This window comes from Ranitomeya imitator, chromosome 3, assembly GCF_032444005.1.
Source record: "Ranitomeya imitator isolate aRanImi1 chromosome 3, aRanImi1.pri, whole genome shotgun sequence".
NCBI lineage: Eukaryota > Metazoa > Chordata > Amphibia > Anura > Dendrobatidae > Ranitomeya > Ranitomeya imitator.
The window spans coordinates 512473674-512494077 of record NC_091284.1 but is presented as its reverse complement, the minus strand read 5'-3'; the positions used below and the strand labels follow the sequence as shown (position 1 = coordinate 512494077).

The following is a 20404-nucleotide window of genomic DNA, read 5'->3' as shown; positions in this document are numbered from 1 at the left end:
GGTCGTGCTGAAAAATGAAATCTTCATCTCCATAAAGCATTTCAGCCGATGGAAGCATGAAGTGCTCCAAAATCTCCTGATAGCTAGCTGCATTGACCCTGCCCTTGATGAAACACAGTGGACCAACACCAGCAGCTGACATGGCACCCCACACCATCACTGACTGTGGGTACTTGACACTGGACTTCAGGCATTTTGGCATTTCCTTCTCCCCAGTCTTCCTCCAGACTCTGGCACCTTGATTTCCAAATGACATGCAAAATTTGCTTTCATCAGAAAAAAGTACTTGGGACCACTTAGCAACAGTCCAGTGCTGCTTCTCTGTAGCCCAGGTCAGGCGCCTCTGCCGCTGTTTATGGTTCAAAAGTGGCTTTACCTGGGGAATGCGGCACCTGTAGCCCATTTCCTGCACACACCTGTGCATGGTGGCTCTGGATGTTTCCACACCAGACTCAGTCCACTGCTTCCTCAGGTTCCCCAAGGTCTGGAATCGGTCCTTCTCCACAATCTTCCTCAGGGTCCGGACTCCTCTTCTCGTTGTACAGCGTTTTCTGCCACATTGTTTCCTTCCAACAGACTTACCATTGAGGTGCCTTGATACAGCACTCTGGGAACAGCCTATTTGTTGAGAAATTTCTTTCTGGGTCTTACCCTCTTGCTTGAGGGTGTCAATGATGGCCTTCTTGACATCTGTCAGGTCGCTAGTCTTACCCATGATGGGGGTTTTGAGTAATGAACCAGGCAGGGAGTTTATAAAAGCCTCAGGTATCTTTTGCATGTGTTTAAAGTTAATTAGTTGATTCAGAAGATTAGGGTAATAGGTCGTTTAGAGAACCTTTTCTTGATATGCTAATTTATTGAGACAGGTTTTTTGGGTTATCAGGAGTTGTATGCCAAAATCATCAGTATTAAAACAATAAAAGACCTGACAAATTTCAGTTGGTGGATAATGAATCTATAATATATGAAAGTTTAATTGTAATCATTACATTATGGTAAATAATGAAATTTAACACTATGTGCTAATTTTTTGAGAAGGACCTGTATTGTTTGGACAAATGAAACCAAAAGCAACCTCTACCAGAATGATGGAAAGAGAAAAGTATGGCGAAGGCGTTGTACAGCTCATGATCCAAAGCATACCACATCATCTGTAAAACACGGCGGAGGCAGTGTGATGGCTTGGGCATGCATGGCTGCCAGTGGCACTGGGTCACTAGTATTTATTGATGATGTGACACAGGACAGAAGCAGCTGAATGAATTCTGAGGTATTCAGAGACATACTGTGTGCTCAGATCCAGCCAAATGCAGTCAAACTGATTGGTCGTCATTTCATACTACAGATGGACAATGACCCAAAACATATAGCCAAAGCAACCCAGGAGTTTATTAAAGCAAAGAAGTGAATATTCTGGCATGGCCAAGTCTGTCACCTGATCTCAACCCAATTGAGCATGCATTTCATTTGTTAAAGACTAAACTTCAGACAGAAAGGCCCACAAACAAACAGCAACTGAAAACCACCGCAGGGAAGGCCTGGCAGAGCATCAAAAAGGAGGAAACACAGCGTCTGGTGATGTCCATGAGTTCAAGACTTCAGGCAGTCATTGCCAACAAAGGGTTTTCAACCAAGTACTAAAAATGAACATTTTATTTAAAATTATTAAATCTGTCCAGTTACTTTTGGTCCCTTTAAAAACAGGGTGGCACATGTTAAGGAGCTGAAACTCCTAAACCATTCATCCAATTTTAATGTGGATACCCTCAAATGAAAGCTGAAAGTCTGAACTTCAACTGCATCTGAATTGTTTTGTTTAAAATTAATTGTGGTAATGTCTATAACCAAAATTAGAAAAATGTTGTCTCTGTCCATATATATATGGACCTAACTGTATCCAATATCTTAGTTATTTATTCCAAAATAATAATGTAACATCCTGTGCTTAGGCACAAAAATCAAAATAAATAAATCAATATATCTCCACATTCTTCTGTCCACACATGTCTGTCATGTCAACTTGAAAATCACAATGATTCATTGGTCTGAACCACTGGGGACACAGACAGAAGAGGGCCCCTGTGCAATAACAAAATATGAGCCCTTTGCATTCCAATCACAATGAACAATTTTATGTACATTGGAGGTGGAAATGGCCCCCCTTACCTCTTTGGCACGTGTGAGGTTGCACAGATTTTACCAATGATATGTCTGCCCCTGGTCTGAACTGCAGAGACCTGACAGAAATCTGCAAACATGATTGTTTTATTTAGCAACATTCTAATGAAAGTGAAGCAACAGTAAGTGAACAAGGTTTACTTGGCTTTGGCTTAAGTGCTGCTATTTTTGTTAACCACTTAGTGACCAAGCCAATTTTCACAATTCTGACCACTGTCACTTTATGAGGTTATAGCTCTGGAACACTTCAACAGATCCCACTAATTCTGAGATCGTTTTTTCATGACATATTGTAATTCATGCTAGTGGTAAAATTTCTTTGACATGACTTGCATTTATTTATGAAAAAAAATGGAAATTTGGCAAAAATGTTGAAAATTTGGCAATTTTCCAGCTTTCCATTTTTGTGCCCTTAAATCAGAGAGTCATATCGCACAAAATAGTTAATACATAACATTTCCCACATATCTACTTTAAATCAGCACAATTTTGGAAACATAATTTTTTTTGTTAAGAAGTTATAAGGGTTAAAATTTATCTGACCAGCGATTTCTCATTTTTCCAACAAAATTTACAAAGCCATGTTTTTAGGGACCACCTCACATTTGAAGTGTTTGTGGGGTCAATATGACAGAAAATACCCAAAAGTGACACCATTCTAAAAACTGCACCCCTCGAGGTGCTCAAAACCATATTCAAAACGTTTATTAACCCTTCAAGTGCTTCACGAGAACTAAAGCAATGTGAAAGGAAAAAATAAACATTTTTCTTTTTTCACAAAAAATTTATTTTAAACCCAAACTTTTTAATTTTCGCAAGGGTATCAGGAGAAAATAGACCACAAAATTTGTTGTGCAATTTCTCCAGAGTACGCCAATACTTCATATGTGGGGGAAAGTCACTGTTTGGGTGCAGGGCAGGGCTCAGAAGGGAGGGAGCACTGTTTGAGTTTTTGAATGCAAAATTGGCTGCAATCAATGGCGGCACCATGTTGCGGTTGGAGACCCTCTGATGTAACTAAACAGTGGAAAACCCCCAATTCTAACGCCAACCCTAACATAGCCCTACCTCTGACCCTTATCCCAACCCTAGCCCTAATCCCAACACTAACCCTAACCACAACCCCCAACTCCAACACTACCCTAACCCCAACACCCCAACCATAACCCCAACATAACCGTATCCTCAACACTACCCTAACCTCAAAACAACCCTAACCCCAAAACAACTCTAACCCCAACACCACAACAGTAACTCCAACCATAACTCCAACACAACCCTAAGCCCAACAGAACCCTAACCCTAGCCCCAACCCTAACCCTAACCATATCTCTAACCCCTACCCTAACCCTAGCCACAACCCTAACTCTAGCCTCAACCCTAGCCCCAAGCCTAACCCTAGCTCTAAAAAATCGTCAAGGTAAACCCATAATAGAGCAGTCCTATCTAATGTATATAATCCCTATCTTATGTATTTAAAACCTGATCATCTATATAGTACCTGTATAAGCAGGGTTCAGAGAGAAAATATCCATGTGGACATGCAGGATGGAACAGCTTACATGCAAATGACCCACCGAGGAGTGGTGGACTCCCCAGTCTTGTAGAAACAAGAGAATAATTACAGAACCAAAAGCACATGGGCTACTTGCACAGTGAACAAGTCTGTTGAAACCTGTTCACACCACCAAGAAACTTGAAGACACAAAAGCACACAGCGAGGTCAAAAATACTCTGTTGTAAAAAAGTCACAGTAAATAAGCAAGTGCTAGTCAAAAAATGAAAAAAATACAGGGTATTTAGTTAATACTTTTTTTTGCAAAAAAATGTATATTAAGCTGCTCCACCAATCGTCAAGGTATACCCATAATAGAGCAGTCCTATCTAATGTATATAATCCCTATCTGATGTATTTAAATCCTGATCATCTGTATAGTACCTGTATAAGCAGGGTTCAGAGAGAAACTATCCATGGGTCATTTGCATGTAAGCTGTTCCATCCTGCATGTCCACATCGATATTTTCTCTCTGAACCCTGCTTATACAGGTACTATACAGATGATCAGGTTTTAAATACATCAGATAGGGATTATATACATTAGATAGGACTGCTCTATTATGGGTATACCTTGACGATTGGTGGAGCAGCTTAATATACATTTTTTTGCAAAAAAACGTATTAACTAAATACCCTGTATTTTTTTCATTTTTTGACTAGCACTAACTTATTTACTGTGACTTTTTTACAACAGAGTATTTTTGACCTCGCTGTGTGCTTTTGTGTCTTCTAGTACAGGGGCGTGCTGAGCTGCCAGTGCAGTGATGGACAGTGCAGTGCAGCTGTTCAATCAGAGGTTGGGCCATGCTGAGCTGTCAGTGTGTTGAGTTACAGGTCAGTCGTCCAATCAGGGCCAGGGCGCAGACCTCTCCATGTGTCTACTATTCGAGTGATTATCTGGCTATTTAGCTGGCACTCTGCCTTCAATTAGTGTCAGTTGTAGCTTAGCTCAAGTGGTGTATGCTCTGTACTTTGTGTTCCTGTATTTGATCTTTGTTGCCCGATCTTGGAACTTGTCTTGCCAGTTTGTCTTGAGCCACTATCTTCCCGGAATTCTGAGCTCGGACTGTGACCTGATTATGCCTTTCCTTAGCTTTTTGCTTATGACGAGCTCTATTGGTATCTGTCCTCGGACCTCATCATTACCCAGGCTAACGACTTGTCCGTGAATAGTACCTAGCGTCAGAGTTTAGTATTATTCCCCCCTCAGTACATTTAAGGAATTTTAAGGAATGAAAAACAACATAATACAAATCAGTAGGGACTTAGTAACATAAAATTCTTACAGCTCTGTTTATAATATATGTAATTGTTTGCATGTTGTATACTAAAATTCTTAGGTGCTCTTTGTTCTTGTTCTTTTTATATTGTAGTATAGTTCTGTTATACAAGAGACTGCAGATTGATTTCATCTGGGCAGCTGTTCTTCTTGGCAGCAACAGTGTAATATCTCATAGGGCTAACATGAACAAGTGTCTGTGATGTGTTTTAGGTTAAACTGGGTTGAAATATAATAAATATACACATGCAAAACAAAACTTTATATATCTGGAAAACACTTCTAAACCTTTATTTGTATACAAGAACTCTTAAAACTTGCAAGGGTAAAGTCCTGCATTATCTCTACAAACCTCTTTTGCTTCCAGAGACTGCAAATGTTTGTAGAGGGAACTGAAGGGCAAGGACAGTACAAATTAACATTACACATGCCCTCTGTTTGTAAATACCAGCAAAAACATGAATTAAGTCATCAACATCCTATTAGTGTTTTCCTGAATTGCTTTCCAATTCAATTTTCATTAAAATATTGGTACATTTAAGAAATGAACATGGACAGTTAGGATCAATGGGTTCTCTCACATAGACAACCATGTTTTAGAAATCAGATCACCAAGAGCCAAGCTCCCCATAAACTTGGAATCTACATCTGGCCATTTATTTCCCCTGCATGGTTTTCTTGTTTTTAGAAGATAACCCATTTAGCACAATATTGTAATGATTCTGAATAATAACATTTTGTTAGTGTGTAAAAGGGAATCTGTCAGCAGGATTTAACACCCAAACTATTTATATCCACAGGTAGCATTGCCAAAAAAATACCAGCAATATCTTTACATAATCAATTAATCATCTGTTATTGAGGAATCAGCGTTTTAATTGATATGCAAATGAGCCTCTACTATTCCAGCTCTATTCCCCATCCAGTGATGCCTCCTCTCATTGGATGGCTCTATTGCATGAAATCACATTGCATAAAGACTGTCAGTAAAGCAGGATGGCAGCATTGGGCATAGTGACAGAGGTTTCAGATCTATAGTCTCATTTGAATATCAATTCATACACTGAATTCTCAGTGAAGGTGGAATGAATTACTGAACTTGTCTTTAAACAGCATATATGTATATACATCTAATATATAAAGCTGAATGTGTGTGTGAACTTGTCTTTAACCCCTTTCTGACATCGGACGTACTATCCCGTCAAGGTGGGGTGGGCCCCCATGACCACGGATGGGATAGTACGTCCAGCGCGATCGGCGGCGCTAACGGGGGGGAGCGCGGCCGATCGCGGCCGGGTGTCAGCTGCCTATCGCAGCTGACATCCGGCACTATGTGCCAGGAGCGGTCACGGACCGCCCCCGGCACATTAACCCCTGGCACACCACGATCAAAGATGATCGCGATGTGCCGGCGGTGCAGGGAAGCATCGCGCAGGGAGGGGGCTCCCTGCGGGCTTCCATGAGCCCCCCGCAGCAACGCGATGTGATCACGTTGCTGTGAGGGTCTTACCTCCCTCCCTGCTTGTTCCAGGCCCGGATCCAAGATGGCCGCGGATCTGGGTCCTGCAGGGAGGGAGGTGGCTTCACAGAGCCTGCTCAGAGCAGGCACTGTGAAGCAGGCTGCACTGCTATCAGATCGGTGATGTCCCCCCCTGGGACAATGTAAAAAAGTTAAAAAAAAAATTTCAAAATGTGTAAAAAAAAATAAAAAAAAATATTACTAAATAATGAAAAAAAAAATATTATTCCCCTAAATACATTTCTTTATCTAAATAAAAAAAACAATAAAGGTACACATATTTAGTATCGCCGCGTCCGTAACGGCCCGACCTATAAAACTGGCCCACTAGTTAACCCCTTCAGTAAACACCATAAGGAAAAAAAAAAAACGAGGCAAAAAACAACGCTTTATTATCATACTGCCGAACAAAAAGTGGAATAACACGCGATCAAAAAGACAGATATAAATAACCATGGTACCGCTGAAAGTGTCATCTTGTCCCGCAAAAAACGAGCTGCCACACACCATCATCAGCAAAAAAATAAAAAAGTTATAGTCCTCAGAATAAAGCGATGCAAAAATAATTATTTTTTCTATAAAATAGTTTTTATCGTATAAAAGCGCCAAAACATAAAAAAATGATATAAATGAGGTGTCGCTGTAATCGTACTGACCTGAAGAATAAAACTGATTTATCAATTTTACCAAACGCGGAACGGTATAAACACCTCCCCCAAAAGAAATTCATGAATAGCTGGTTTTTGGTCATTCTGCCTCACAAAAATCGGAATAAAAAGCGATCAAAAAATGTAACGCACCCGAAAATGTTACCAATAAAACGTCAACTCGTCCCGCAAAAAACAAGACCTCACATGACTCTGTGGACCAAAATATGGAAAAATTATAGCTCTCAAAATGTGGTAACGCAAAAAATATTTTTTGCAATAAAAAGCGTCTTTCAGTGTGTGACGGCTGCCAATCATAAAAATCCGCTAAAAAACTCGCTATAAAAGTAAATCAAACCCCCCTTCATCACCCCCTTAGTTAGGGAAAAATTAAAAAATGTATTTATTTCCATTTTTCCATTAGGGCTAGGGTTAGGGCTAGGGTTAGGGCTAGGGCTAGGGTTAGGGTTAGGGCTAGGGTTAGGGCTAGGGTTAGGGCTAGGGTTAGTGCTAGGGTTAGGGTTAGGGCTAGGGTTAGGGCTAGGGTTAGGGTTAGGGTTAGGGCTAGGGTTAGGGTTAGGGCTAGTGTTAGGGCTAGGTTTAGGGTTAGGGCTAGGGTTAGGGCTAGGGTTAGGGCTAGGGTTAAGGCTACAGTTAGGGTTGGGGCTAAAGTTACGGTTAGGGTTTAGATTACATTTACAGTTGGGAAAAGGGTTGGGATTAGGGTTAGGGGTGTGTCAGGGTTAGAGGTGTGGTTAGGGTTACTGTTGGGATTAGGGTTAGGGGTGTGTTTGGATTAGGGTTTCAGTTATAATTGGGGGGTTTCCACTGTTTAGGCACATCAGGGCTCTCCAAACGCGACATGGCGTCCGATCTCAATTCCAGCCAATTCTGCGTTGAAAAAGTAAAACAGTGCTTCTTCCCCTTCCGAGCTCTCCCGTGTGCCCAAACAGGGGTTTACCCCAACATATGGGGTATCAGTGTACTCAGGACAAATAGGACAACAACTTTTGGGGTCCAATTTCTCCTGTTACCCTTGGGAAAATACAAAACTGGGGGCTAAAAAATAATTTTTGTGGGAAAAAAAAGGATTTTTTATTTTCACGGCTCTGCGTTATAAACTGTAGTGAAACACTTGGGTGTTCAAAGTTCTCACAACACATCTAGATAAGTTCCATGGGGGGTCTAGTTTCCAATATGGGGTCACTTGTGGGGGATTTCTACTGTTTAGGTACATTAGGGGTTCTGCAAACGCAATGTGACGCCTGCAGACCATTCCATCTAAGTCTGCATTCCAAATGGCACTCCTTCCCTTCCGAGCCCTCCCATGCGCCCAAACGGTGGTTCCCCCCAACATATGGGGTATCAGCGTACTCAGGACAAATTGTACAACAACTTTTGTGGTCCAATTTCTTCTCTTACCCTTGGGAAAATAAAAAATTGGGGGCGGAAAGTTAATTTTTGTGAAAAAATATGATTTTTTATTTTTACGGTTCTACATTATAAACTTCTGTGAAGCACTTGGTGGGTCAAAGTGCTCACCACACCTCTAGATAAGTTCCTTAGGGGGTCTACTTTCCAAAATGGTGTCACTTGTGGGGGGTTTCAATGTTTAGGCACATCAGGGGCTCTCCAAACGAAACATGGCGTCCAATCTCAATTCCAGTCAATTTTGCATTGAAAAGTCAAATGGCGCTCCTTCGTTTCCGAGCTCTGCCATGCGCCCAAACAGTGGTTTACCCCCACATGTGGGGTATTGTCGTACTCAGGACAAATTGTACAACAATGTTTGGGGTCCATTTTCTCCTGTTACCCTTGGTAAAATAAAACAAATTGGAGCTGAATTAAATTTTTTGTGAAAAAAAGTTAAATGTTCATTTTTATTTAAACATTCAAAAAATTCCTGTGAAGCACCAGAAGGGTTAATAAACTTCTTGAATATGGTTTTGAGCACCTTGAGGGGTGTAGTTTTTAGAATCGTGTCACACTTGGGTATTTTCTATCATATAGACCCCTCAAAATGACTTCAAATGAGATGTGGTCCCTAAAAAAAAAATGGTGTTGTAGAAATGAGAAATTGCTGGTCAACTTTTAACCCTTATAACTCCCTAACAAAAAAAAATTATGGTTCCAAAATTGTGCTGATGTAAAGTAGACATGTGGGAAATGTTATTTATTAAGTATTTTGTGTGACATATCTCTGTGATTTAATTGCATAAAAATTCAAAGTTGGAAAATTGCGAAATTTTCATAATTTTCGCCAAATTTCCGTTTTTTTCACAAATAAACGCAGGTACTATCAAAGAATTTTTACCATTGTCATGAAGTACAATATGTCACGAGAAAACAATGTCAGATTCACTGGGATCCGTTGAAGCGTTCCAGAGTTATAACCTCACAAAGGGACAGTGGTCAGAATTGTAAAAATTGGCCTGGTCATTAACGTGCAAACCACCCTTGGGGGTAAAGGGGTTAAACAGCATATATGTATATGCATCTAATATATAAAGCTGAATGTGTGTGTGTGTATATGTATGTGTGTATGTCCGGGATTGGCATCTGCACCGTCGCAGCTACAGCCACAAAAGTTTGCACAGTCACACGTCTGGACCCCGAGAGCGTCATAGGCTATGTGGTGAGGCGAAATTTTAACCCCGCACTTTCCAATTCGCCAAACAAACATTTGCCCCTATCTATATAATGGGTAAAAAGTGAAAGGAAAAGTGTTGGAGGCAAATTGACAGCTGCCAGATGTGAACAAGGGGGACTTAAAGAATGAGAGCGATGGCGCCAAAGAGTATATACCGTACAGTTGCTAAGGTGGGGCCCTGACATGGGATACTCACCACACACGGGGATATAAACACACACACAAAATGCGCCACACACTACCACGTGCTTGAACACATATACCACCCTCAGCACACATTTCACCACACATACACCAACCTCACCACATAAAAGTCGAAACACAAAAGTCACCGCTCAAAAATCGCCACGCGCAAAATTTGCCACATGCAAAACTCGCCACATGTAAAACTAGGCTCACGCAAAACTAGCCACACTTGCAAAACTCACCTCATGGAAAACTCGTCACACTCAAAACTTGCACACGCGGAAAAATTGCCACATGCACAAAAGTTGCAACACATGCAAAAGTTGCCTCACACAAAACTTACTCAAAACGCACCACACATAAAACTCACCACGCGCAAAATTCGCCATGCGCAAAACATGCGGCACACAACTTGATACACTAACCTGTCATATGCAACTCCACACACATAAAGTTGCTACATGCATGTCGCCACACAAAACTCATCTCACAAAAGTCGCTACATGCATGTCACCACATGCAACTCAACACACACAACTTGACACATGAAACTCGCCCTAAAAGACACACAAGTCTGGTATTATCCTTCAAAAAAAAAAATCTGATTAATAAGCAGACAAACTACAAGAGCAGCAAATGTACCATATAGGAAATACGGCAGCTGTCAGTCACATGACATATCTATTATGTGTGAGCTAATATATACTGCCAGGGGGGAGGGCTACCTGTTGGCTGGGGATTTATCAGGCTAATTTACAAATACTGAGGTAAAAATACTGACCAAATAACGTGTGAACGAGGTCTAAAACAGGAGGAGATGGCATACAGGAACATACTATATACAGGGGGGATGACACACAGGTATATACTATATACAGGAGCAGATGACACACAGGTATGTACTATATACAGGAGGAGATGACTTACAGGTATATACTATATACAGGAGGAGATGACATACAGGTATATACTATATATAGGAGTAGATGACATACAGGTATATACTATATACAGGAGGAGATGACATACAGTTATATACTATATAAAAGAGGAGATGACACATAGGTATATACAATATACAGGAGGAGATGACATACAGGTATATACTATATACAGGGGAGATGGCATACAGGTATATACTATATATAGGAGGAGATGACATACAGGTATATACTATATACAGAAGAGATGACATACAGGTATATATTATATACAGGAGGAGATGACACATAGGTATATACAATAGGTATATAGAGGAGGAGATGACATACAGAAGGTATATAATATATAGAGGGGAAATGACATACAGGTATATACTATACACAGGAGATGACATACAGGTATATACTATATATAGGAGGAGATGACATACAGGTATATACTATATACAGAAGAGATGTTATACAGGTATATACTATATACAGGAGGAGATGACACATAGTTATATACAATATACAGGAGGAGATGACATACAGGTATATACTGTATACAGGGGAGATGACATACAGGTATATACTATACACAGGAGATGACAAACATGTATATACTAAGGGAAAAATGAGAGGTGTGAGGTGAAAATGAGAGGTGTGAGGTGAAAATGAAAAGGTGTGAGTGCAAATTAGAGGAGTGAGGGAAAATAGTGGAGTGATCAGAAAATGACAGATGTGAGGTCGAAATGACAAGTGTTAGGGGGGAATGAGAGTAGTGAGGGGGAAAATAAGAGGAGTGAGGGGAAAATGAGAGGCGTGATGGGAAAATAAGAGAAGTGAGGTGCTATAACTAACCACAGATATTTATTAAGCCTAGGCAACGCAGGGGTCTTCAGCTAGTATATATATATATATATATATATATATATATATACATATATATACACTGCTCAAAAAAATAAAGGGAACAATAAAATCCCACATCCTAGATATCACTGAATGATATATTCTAATCTTTATTCATTACATAGTGGAATGTGTTGAGGACAATAAAACCTAAAAATGATCAATGGTAATCACAACTAATATCCTACCGAAGTCTGGAAATGAAATGATGCTCAAAATCAAAGTGGAAAATGAAATTACAGGCAGATCCAACTTCAGTGGAAATGCCTCAAGACAAGGAAATGATGTTCAGTAGTGTGTGTGGCCTCCACGTGCCTGTATGTCCTCCCTACAATGCCTGGGCGTGCTCCGGATGGTCTCCGATAAGCCCCTGATGCCGGTGGCCTTCGATCATATACGATTTTTGGGGTGACAGATTCCCTTTAATTTTTAACCTCTTCAGAATCTTTGTATTTTCAGTTTTCGTTTTTTGCTCCCCTTCTTCCCAGGACCAAATTTTATTGTATTTTTCCATCAATATGGCCTCATGAGGGCTTGTTTTGTTGTAGGATGATTTGTACTTTTGAACGACCCAATTGATTTTACCATATACACTGCTCAAAAAAAATAAAGGGAACACTAAAATCCCACATCTTAGATATCACTGAATGAAATGTTCCAGTTGCAAATCTTTAGTCATTACATAGTGGAATGTGTTGAGAACAATAAAACCTAAAAATGATCAAATTAAATCACAACTAATATCCCACGGAGGTCTGGAGTTGGAATGACGCTCAAAATGAAAGTGGAAAATTAAGTTGCAGGCTGATCCAACTTCAGTGGAAATGCCTCAAGACAAGGAAATGATGCTCAGTACTGTTTGTGGCCTCCACGTGCCTGTATGACCTCCCTACAATGCCTGGGCATGCTCCTGATGAGGCGGTGGATCGTCCCCTGAGGGATCTCCTCCCAGACCTGGACTAAAGAATCCGCCAACTCTTGGACAGTCTGTGGTGCAACGTGACGTTGGTGGATAGTGCGATACATGATGTCCCAGATATGTTCAATCGGATTCAGGTCTGGGAAATGGGTGGGCCAGTCCATAGCTTCAATGCCTTCATCTTGCAGGAACTGCTGACACACTTCAGTCACATGAGGTCTGGCATTGTCCTGCATTAGGAGGAACCCAGGGCCAACCGCACCAGCATATGGTCTCACAAGGGGTCTGGTGATCTCATCTCGGTACCTAATGGCAGTCAGGCTACCTCTGGCGAGCACATGGAGGGCTGTGTGTCCCTCCAAAGAAATGCCCCCCCACCATTACTGACCCACTGCCAAACCAGTCATGCTGAAGAATGTTGCAGGCAGCAGATCACTTTCTACGGAGTCTCCTGACCCTTTCACGTCTGTCACATGTGCTCAGTGTGAACCTGCTTTCATCTGTGAAGAGCACAGGGCACCAGTGGTGAATCTGTGGCAAATGCCAAGCATCCTACACGGTGTTGGGCTGTGAGCACAAACTCCATCTTTGGATGTTGGGCACTCAGACCATCATCATTGAGTCGGTTTCTAAATGTTTGTACAGACACTCACACATTTGTGGCCTGCTGGAGGTCATTTTGCAGGGCTCTGGCAGTGCTCCTCCTGCTCCTCCTTGCACAAAGGCAAAGCTAGTGGTCCAGCTGCTGGGTTGTTGCCCTCCTTCGGCCCCCTCCACATCTCCTGGTGTACTGGCCTGTCTCCTGGTAGCATCTCCAGCTTCTGGACACTACGCTGACAGACACAGCAAACCTTCTTGCCACAGCTCGCATTGATGTGCCATCCTGGATGAGCTGCACTACCTGAGCCACTTGTGTGGGTTGTAGAGACCATCTCATGCTACCATGAGTGTGAAAGCACACCCAACATTCAAAAGTGACCAAAACATCAGCCAGAAAGCATTGGTTAAGATGTGGTCTGTGGTCCTCACCTGCAGAACCACTCCTTTATTGAATGTGCCTTGATAATTGCCAATAGTTTCCATCTGTTTTCTATTCCATTTGCACAACAGCATGTGAAATTTATTGTCAGTGTTGCTTCCTAAGTGGACAGTTTGATTTCACAGAAGTTTGATTTACTTGGAGTTATATTCTGTTGTTTAAGTGTTCCCTTTATTTTTTTTGAGCAGTATATATATATATATATATATATATATATATACAGTACAGACCAAAAGTTTGGACACATTCTCATTTAAAGAGTTTTCTGTATTTTCATGACTATGAAAATTGTAAATTCACACTGAAGGCATCAAAACCATGAATTAACACATGTGGAATTATATACTTAACAAAAAAGTGTGAAAAAACTGAAAATATGTCTTATATTCTATGTTCTTCAAAGTAGCCACCTTTTGCTTTGATGACTGCTTTGCACACTCTTGGCATTCTCTTGATGAGCTTCAAGAGGTAGTTACCGGAAATGGTTTTCACTTCACAGGTGTGCCCTGTCAGGTTTAATAAGTGGGATTTCTTGCCTTATAAATGGGATTGGGACCATCAGTTGTGTTGAGCAGAAGTCTGGTGGATACACAGCTGATAGTCCTACTGAATGAACTGTTAGAATTTGTATTATGGCAAGAAAAAAGCAGCTAAGTAAAGAATAATGAGTGGCCATCATTACGTTAAGAAATTAAGGTCAGTCAGTCTGAAAAATTGGGAAAACTTTGAAAGTGTCCCCAAGTGCAGTGGCAAAAACCATCAAGAGCTACAAAGAAACTGTCTCACATGAAGACCGCCCCAGGAAAGGAAGACCAAGAGTCACCTCTGCTTCTGAGCATAAGTTTATCCAAATCACCAGCGTCAGAAATCGCAGGTTAACAGCAGTTCAAATTAGAGACCAGGTCAATGCCACACAGAGTGCCAGCAGCAGACACATCTCTACAACAACTGTTAAGAGGAGACTTTGTGCAGCAGGCCTTCATGGTAAAATAGCTGCTAGGAAACCACAGTTAAGGACAGGCAACAAGCAGAAGAGACTTGTTTGGGCTAAAGTACACAAGGAATGGACATTAGACTGGTGGAAATCTGTGCTTTGGTCTGATGAGTCCAAATTTGAGATCTTTGGTTCCAACCACCGTGTCTTCGTGCGACGCAGAAAAGGTGAATGGATGGACTCTACATGCCTGGTTCCCACCGTGAAGCATGGAGGAGGAGCTGTGATGGTGTGGGGTGCTTTTCTGGTGACACTATTGGGGATTTATTCAAAATTGAAGGCATACTGAACCAGCATGGCTATCACAGCATCTTGCAGCGGCATGCTATTCCATCCGGTTTGCGTTTAGTTGGACCATCATTTATTTTTCAACAGGAATGACCCCAAGCACAATTCCAGGCTGTGTAAGAGCTATTTGACCAAGAAGGAGAGTGATGGGATGCTACGCCATTTGACCTGGCCTCTACAGTCACCAGACCTGAACTCAATCAAGATGGTTTGTGGTGAGCTGGACCGCAGAGTGAAAGCAAAAGGGCCAACAAGTGCTAAGCATCTCTGGGAAATCCTTCGAGATTGTTAGAAGACCATTTCCAATGACTACCTCTTGAAGCTCATCAAGAGAATGCCAAGAGTGTGCAAAGCAGTCATCAAAGCAAAAGGTAGCTACTTTGAAGAACCTAGAATATAAGACATATTTTCAGTTGTTTCACACTTTTTTGTTAAGTATATAATTGCACATGTTAGTTCATAGTTCTGATGCATTCAGTGTGAATTTACAATTTTCATAGTCATGAAAATACAGAAAAATCTTTAAATGAGATGGTGTGTCCAAACTTTTGGTCTGTACTGTATATATATATATTTCTCTTAGCATTGGCATTTAAAGTACAAATTATGCATCACATTTCAAAGCAAGATTCTATTGATTATAGGAACAGTTAAATTAACACAAATATAATAAATGTTTATATGAATATTACTTTAATCAACAAAAATGTAATTGTTTCAGGGTTAAAAGGTTATTACTGATTTTTTCTGACTTTAAAACTAACCAACTATAATCACAGACTAAAATTTATGTAAATGTTATTTAAGTTACATCTTCACTGTTTGTGTGGCCGAGAGGCTCGGTGCACTGCTTATCCCACAAGTTTTGTATTAATCTGTCACATGATTGACAGCACTGGTTTGTCTGAGCATTCTCTGCAGACAGTGCTTGCTTCCAGGAAGCTAGTGCTATCAATCACTAGTGAGGTCAAGGAGGGCATAAAAAAAAAAAAAAAACAGTGTCAGGAATGTTGTGCTAAGCCTTTCTGCCATGCCAAGGCTACACTAAGCACCCTTGTTAGAAAATTTCATTAAACGTAAGATAAACAGCAATTAGAACACTAAGGCTATGTGCACACATTGCAGATTGTATGCGTTTTAGCAGTATTTTTTCGCGGTGAAAACGCTGTGAAAACGCATACACAACACAACCCATTGAATTCAATGGGATTCCGTAATGCTGTGCTAAAGCTGCGTATTTTTCCATGGCAGAATCGCATCGTGGAAAAATACGCAGCATGCTCATTCTTTGTGTTGTTTCACGGCGATTCCACACACATAGGAATGCATTGATCCGCTTACTTTCTGCATGGAGCTATACCCACCATGTGCAAAGTAAGCGGATCATGTGTGGATGGTACCTGGGTGTGGAGGAGAGGAGACTCTCCTCCATGCCCTGGGAATAAAAAATAGTTATAATCCTCACCTTCTGGTGGCCCCCGGATCCAGCCCTTAGCGATGCTCCCAGCAGCTCCCGTTCCCAGTGATGCTTTGCAACAATGACCTGTGATGATGTAGCGGTCTCACGTGATGCTATTTCATCTGGGATCATTGTCGTGAGGCATCATTGGGAACGGGAGTTGCCGGGAGCATTGCGAGGCTCGGTAAGGCTGGGGGGCGCCAGAAGGTGACAATATCATGATTTTTTATTTTTGTATTATTTTTAACATTCTATCTTTTACTAATGATGCTACATAGGCAGCATCAATAGTAAAACGTTGGTTACACTTGTCAAACACTATGTTTGACAAGTGTGACCATGACCAACCTGTCAATCAGTTTTCCAAGCGATACTACAGATCACTTGGAAAGTGCTAGTTAATTATGCTTCAAAATGCTAGTGTTTAGCGGGAATACGCATGACAATTCCGCATGTGTATTTCCTGCCGCAGGGAGTTGCGGAATATTTCCAAACGTGTGCACATAGCCTAAAGGTGGGCTTTTTATAGGCTCTGTAGTTCCTATAAAGCTATGTGCTTACTTTATACTGTCAGGTTGTTCTATTCAACTCACTTAAAGATAGGTGGAATGACATTTAAAATCCAGCTACAGCTATTCTAACTACTTTTTGGCCCATATCTGGTACAAGCTCTAGAGGTTAAAGTACAGGACCTCCATAAATTTAGCTTTGATCTATATATGTATCATAACACCTTGACTTATCTTTAGGTAGCATTATGCCATCCATCACATGCCCAAATGCCATACTATAACATCTCTTAACTGTTGTGCTATTGTTTCAGTAATTAATTTTGTAAACTTTCTTGAATAAGGAGCCTCTGTGCTCCGAAAGCTTGCAAATATTATTTTTATGGTTATATAATAAAGGTATCCCTCCTAGAATACTTTTGTCTTGTTTAAGCATAAAAATATTTGCTTATATTTACATGGATTGTTCATAAACATTTTCCTTGTTCATCCTACCCAGGTTGCTTTTAATTTCTTAATATGTGTATGTAATCCATGTTCCAAGAAAAACAGGTTACAGCACTCACTGATCCTTTTAGTACTTTATTCATGCATAGTTACAATCTTCACGGCTAGGGGGTGAGCAGGAAAAGGAGTGTGCTTGCAGACTGCGGATTTCGCCGGTCAGACCCGTGGAAGCGCCATACCAGGCGCGAAACGGCCATTGTCTATGCTTGCACACTCCTTTTCCTGCACACCCCTGAGCTGTGAAGATTGTAAGTATGCATGAATAAAGTACTAAAAGGATCGGCGAGTGCTGTAACCTGTTTTTCTTGAAACATGGATTGCATTTTGTCATATTCGGTTCAAGCACCCGGGATCAGCAAGTAAGCCTATATCCGCAAACAGGTATGCTCAATATATGATTCGGACTTATTGGCGGTGCTGTCTATTGCTTTTTTTTTTTTTCCTTTGGACTTGGTTAATGTGTGTATGCGTTGATTCTGAAGAGACCACCACGTTTGTTCATGACAAGTATGATTTTGCTAATTTGCTACTGTCAACCCCTTGCTCTGTTAACTGTTATTTTACCTAATTGCCTACGTATTTAATAATACATAATAAAACTTCAAAGGAAAAAGGAATGGCAGCACTCACCAGTCTTGACGGCAGGTAATACTTTATTGGTGCATATTCTTCACGGCTCGGGGGTGCATATTTACAGAGAAGTGTACAGGTAAAACGACGGCCGTTTTGCGCTACTCGACCGCTTCAACAGACCTGTTGAAGCGCTCGAGTAGCGTGAAACGGCCGTCGTTTTACCTGTACACTTCTCTGTAAATATGCACCCCCGAGCCATGAAGAATATGCACCAATAAAGTATTACCTGCCGTCAAGACTGGTGAGTGCTGCCATTCCTTTTTCCTTTGGATTCTTGCATGTTGGACTTTCTTGGCTACAGCACCCGAAGTCTTGTTCGTTCGGCTGCAATCCATGCTTGATAGGTCCGGAGTGTGGGCTAGCTCGCGTCCTGGAAGTGCGGTCAGCTGTATCTCGATTGTCTGACATTTCACATAATAAAACTTCAGTTAAGTTTATTACAAATGTGTAGACATGCTTTAAAAGGCGATACACTCCTTCAAGGCCTTAGAATTCCATAAGGATCCTAAGAAGTCAACACTATTATGCAACTTTTTGGAATATTAGACATACACCTCTTTAAAAAAAAGCCTTCAATAGTACAGTACATTTTTATTTATGAGGCTCTCAATTGATTTAGTTTTCCCCAATGACCTGTTTCTACTACATTGCCACTAATAAAATCCTGTCTGAAAGTTGTTTTTTTTACTTACTTTTTATAGGACTAGCAATAACAATGTATCAAATCACTTTCTTGACTCTAACCAAATATATTTACAGTTTTCTCATAAACTTTATAAAAGCAAGGCATCCAACTCTTTAAATCTAATGAATGAGGTGACTGAATAATACAATGTTTTAGCTGTAATTGTAGATCTTGCATTATAGTTCCATTTGTATTAAGCAATGCCTATGCAGCTTTTTAAAGCAGAAGATATATAGGACCCTAACAACAAGCAAAGAGCATGTAAAGGAAGAAAATATAGAACAGAAAATATAACAGAGGCTATACAGAAGATTGACAGAAGCAACTATTGCTCATTGCTATTTTGTGCTACTTAATGACAACTATCATTTTATTTATCTTTTGCTATGCCAAAAAATTATTATTTCTAGATACAATTAATCATCCTTTCTAAAAAATAAAAACATACAATTCAGAAAGACACAGTGAACCAAATAATTACCTGGAGGTAATGGTGTGGGTTTAGTGATGTTTTGAAATCCTGGGAAAAATAAATGTATTTATTATTATGCTGCTACTAAAATAGACTTTCTACAATTGGAACTTTAAAAACAACAACCAGAAGATTAAAGTAAAAAAAGTATTTCCTATCTCATTTTGTATTTATAATACACTAAAACTATTTTTACATAATTATGTATTTTTTCCCCTCAGAATGATGCCACTTCACAGAGTGGGCCATTTATATGGATACACCTAATTAAAATGGGAATGGTTTGTGATATCAACTTCCTGTTTGTGGCACATTAGTATATGGGAGGGGGAAAAGTTTTTAAGATGGGTGGTGACCATGGCGTCCATTTTGAAGTTGGACATTTTGGATCCAACTTTTTTTCAATGGGAAGAGGGTCATGTGACACATCAAAGTTATTGAGAATTTCACAAGAAAAACAATGATGTGCTTGATTTTAATGTAACTCTATTCTTTTATGAGTTAATAACAAGTTTATGACCACTTATAAAATGTGTTAAAAGTGCTGCCCATTGTGTTGGATTGTCAATGCAACCCTCTTCTCCCGCTCTTGACACACTGATAGGAACACTGCAGAAGAAATGCTAGCACAGGCTTCCAGTATCCATTGTTTCAGATTCTGCACATCTCGTTCTTCACAGCATAGACAATTGCCTTACGATACGAGATGTGCAGCATCTGAAACAATGGATACCGGAAGCCTGTGCTAGCATTTCTTCTGCGATGTTGCTGTCAGTGTGTCAAGAGTGGGAGAAGAGGGTTGCTTTGACAATCCAACACAATGGGCAGCACTTTAAACACATTTTATAAGTGGTCATAAACTTATAAATAACTCACTAAAGAATAACGTTACATTAAAACCAAGCACACCATTGTTTTTCTTGTGAAATTCTCAATAAGTTTGATGTGTCACATGACCCTCTTCCCATTGGAAAAATAAAGTTGAATCCAAAATGGCCGACTTCAAAATGGCCTCCAGGGTCACCACCCACTCAGATTTTGAGTGGC

General features: G+C 40.4%; 1 protein-coding gene across 12 annotated transcripts in view; it reads right to left on the bottom strand.

Annotated features, from left to right (window-relative positions):
• Positions 1–20404, bottom strand: part of ABI3BP (ABI family member 3 binding protein) — a 746713-nt gene that overhangs the window by 272431 nt on the left and 453878 nt on the right. For all 12 annotated transcript variants that reach the window (XM_069757702.1, XM_069757705.1, XM_069757707.1 and 9 more), the window contains exon 8: positions 19367–19405. In XM_069757702.1, the coding sequence (XP_069613803.1) occupies positions 19367–19405 (39 nt within the window). The remainder of the gene's footprint in view (positions 1–19366; positions 19406–20404) is intronic.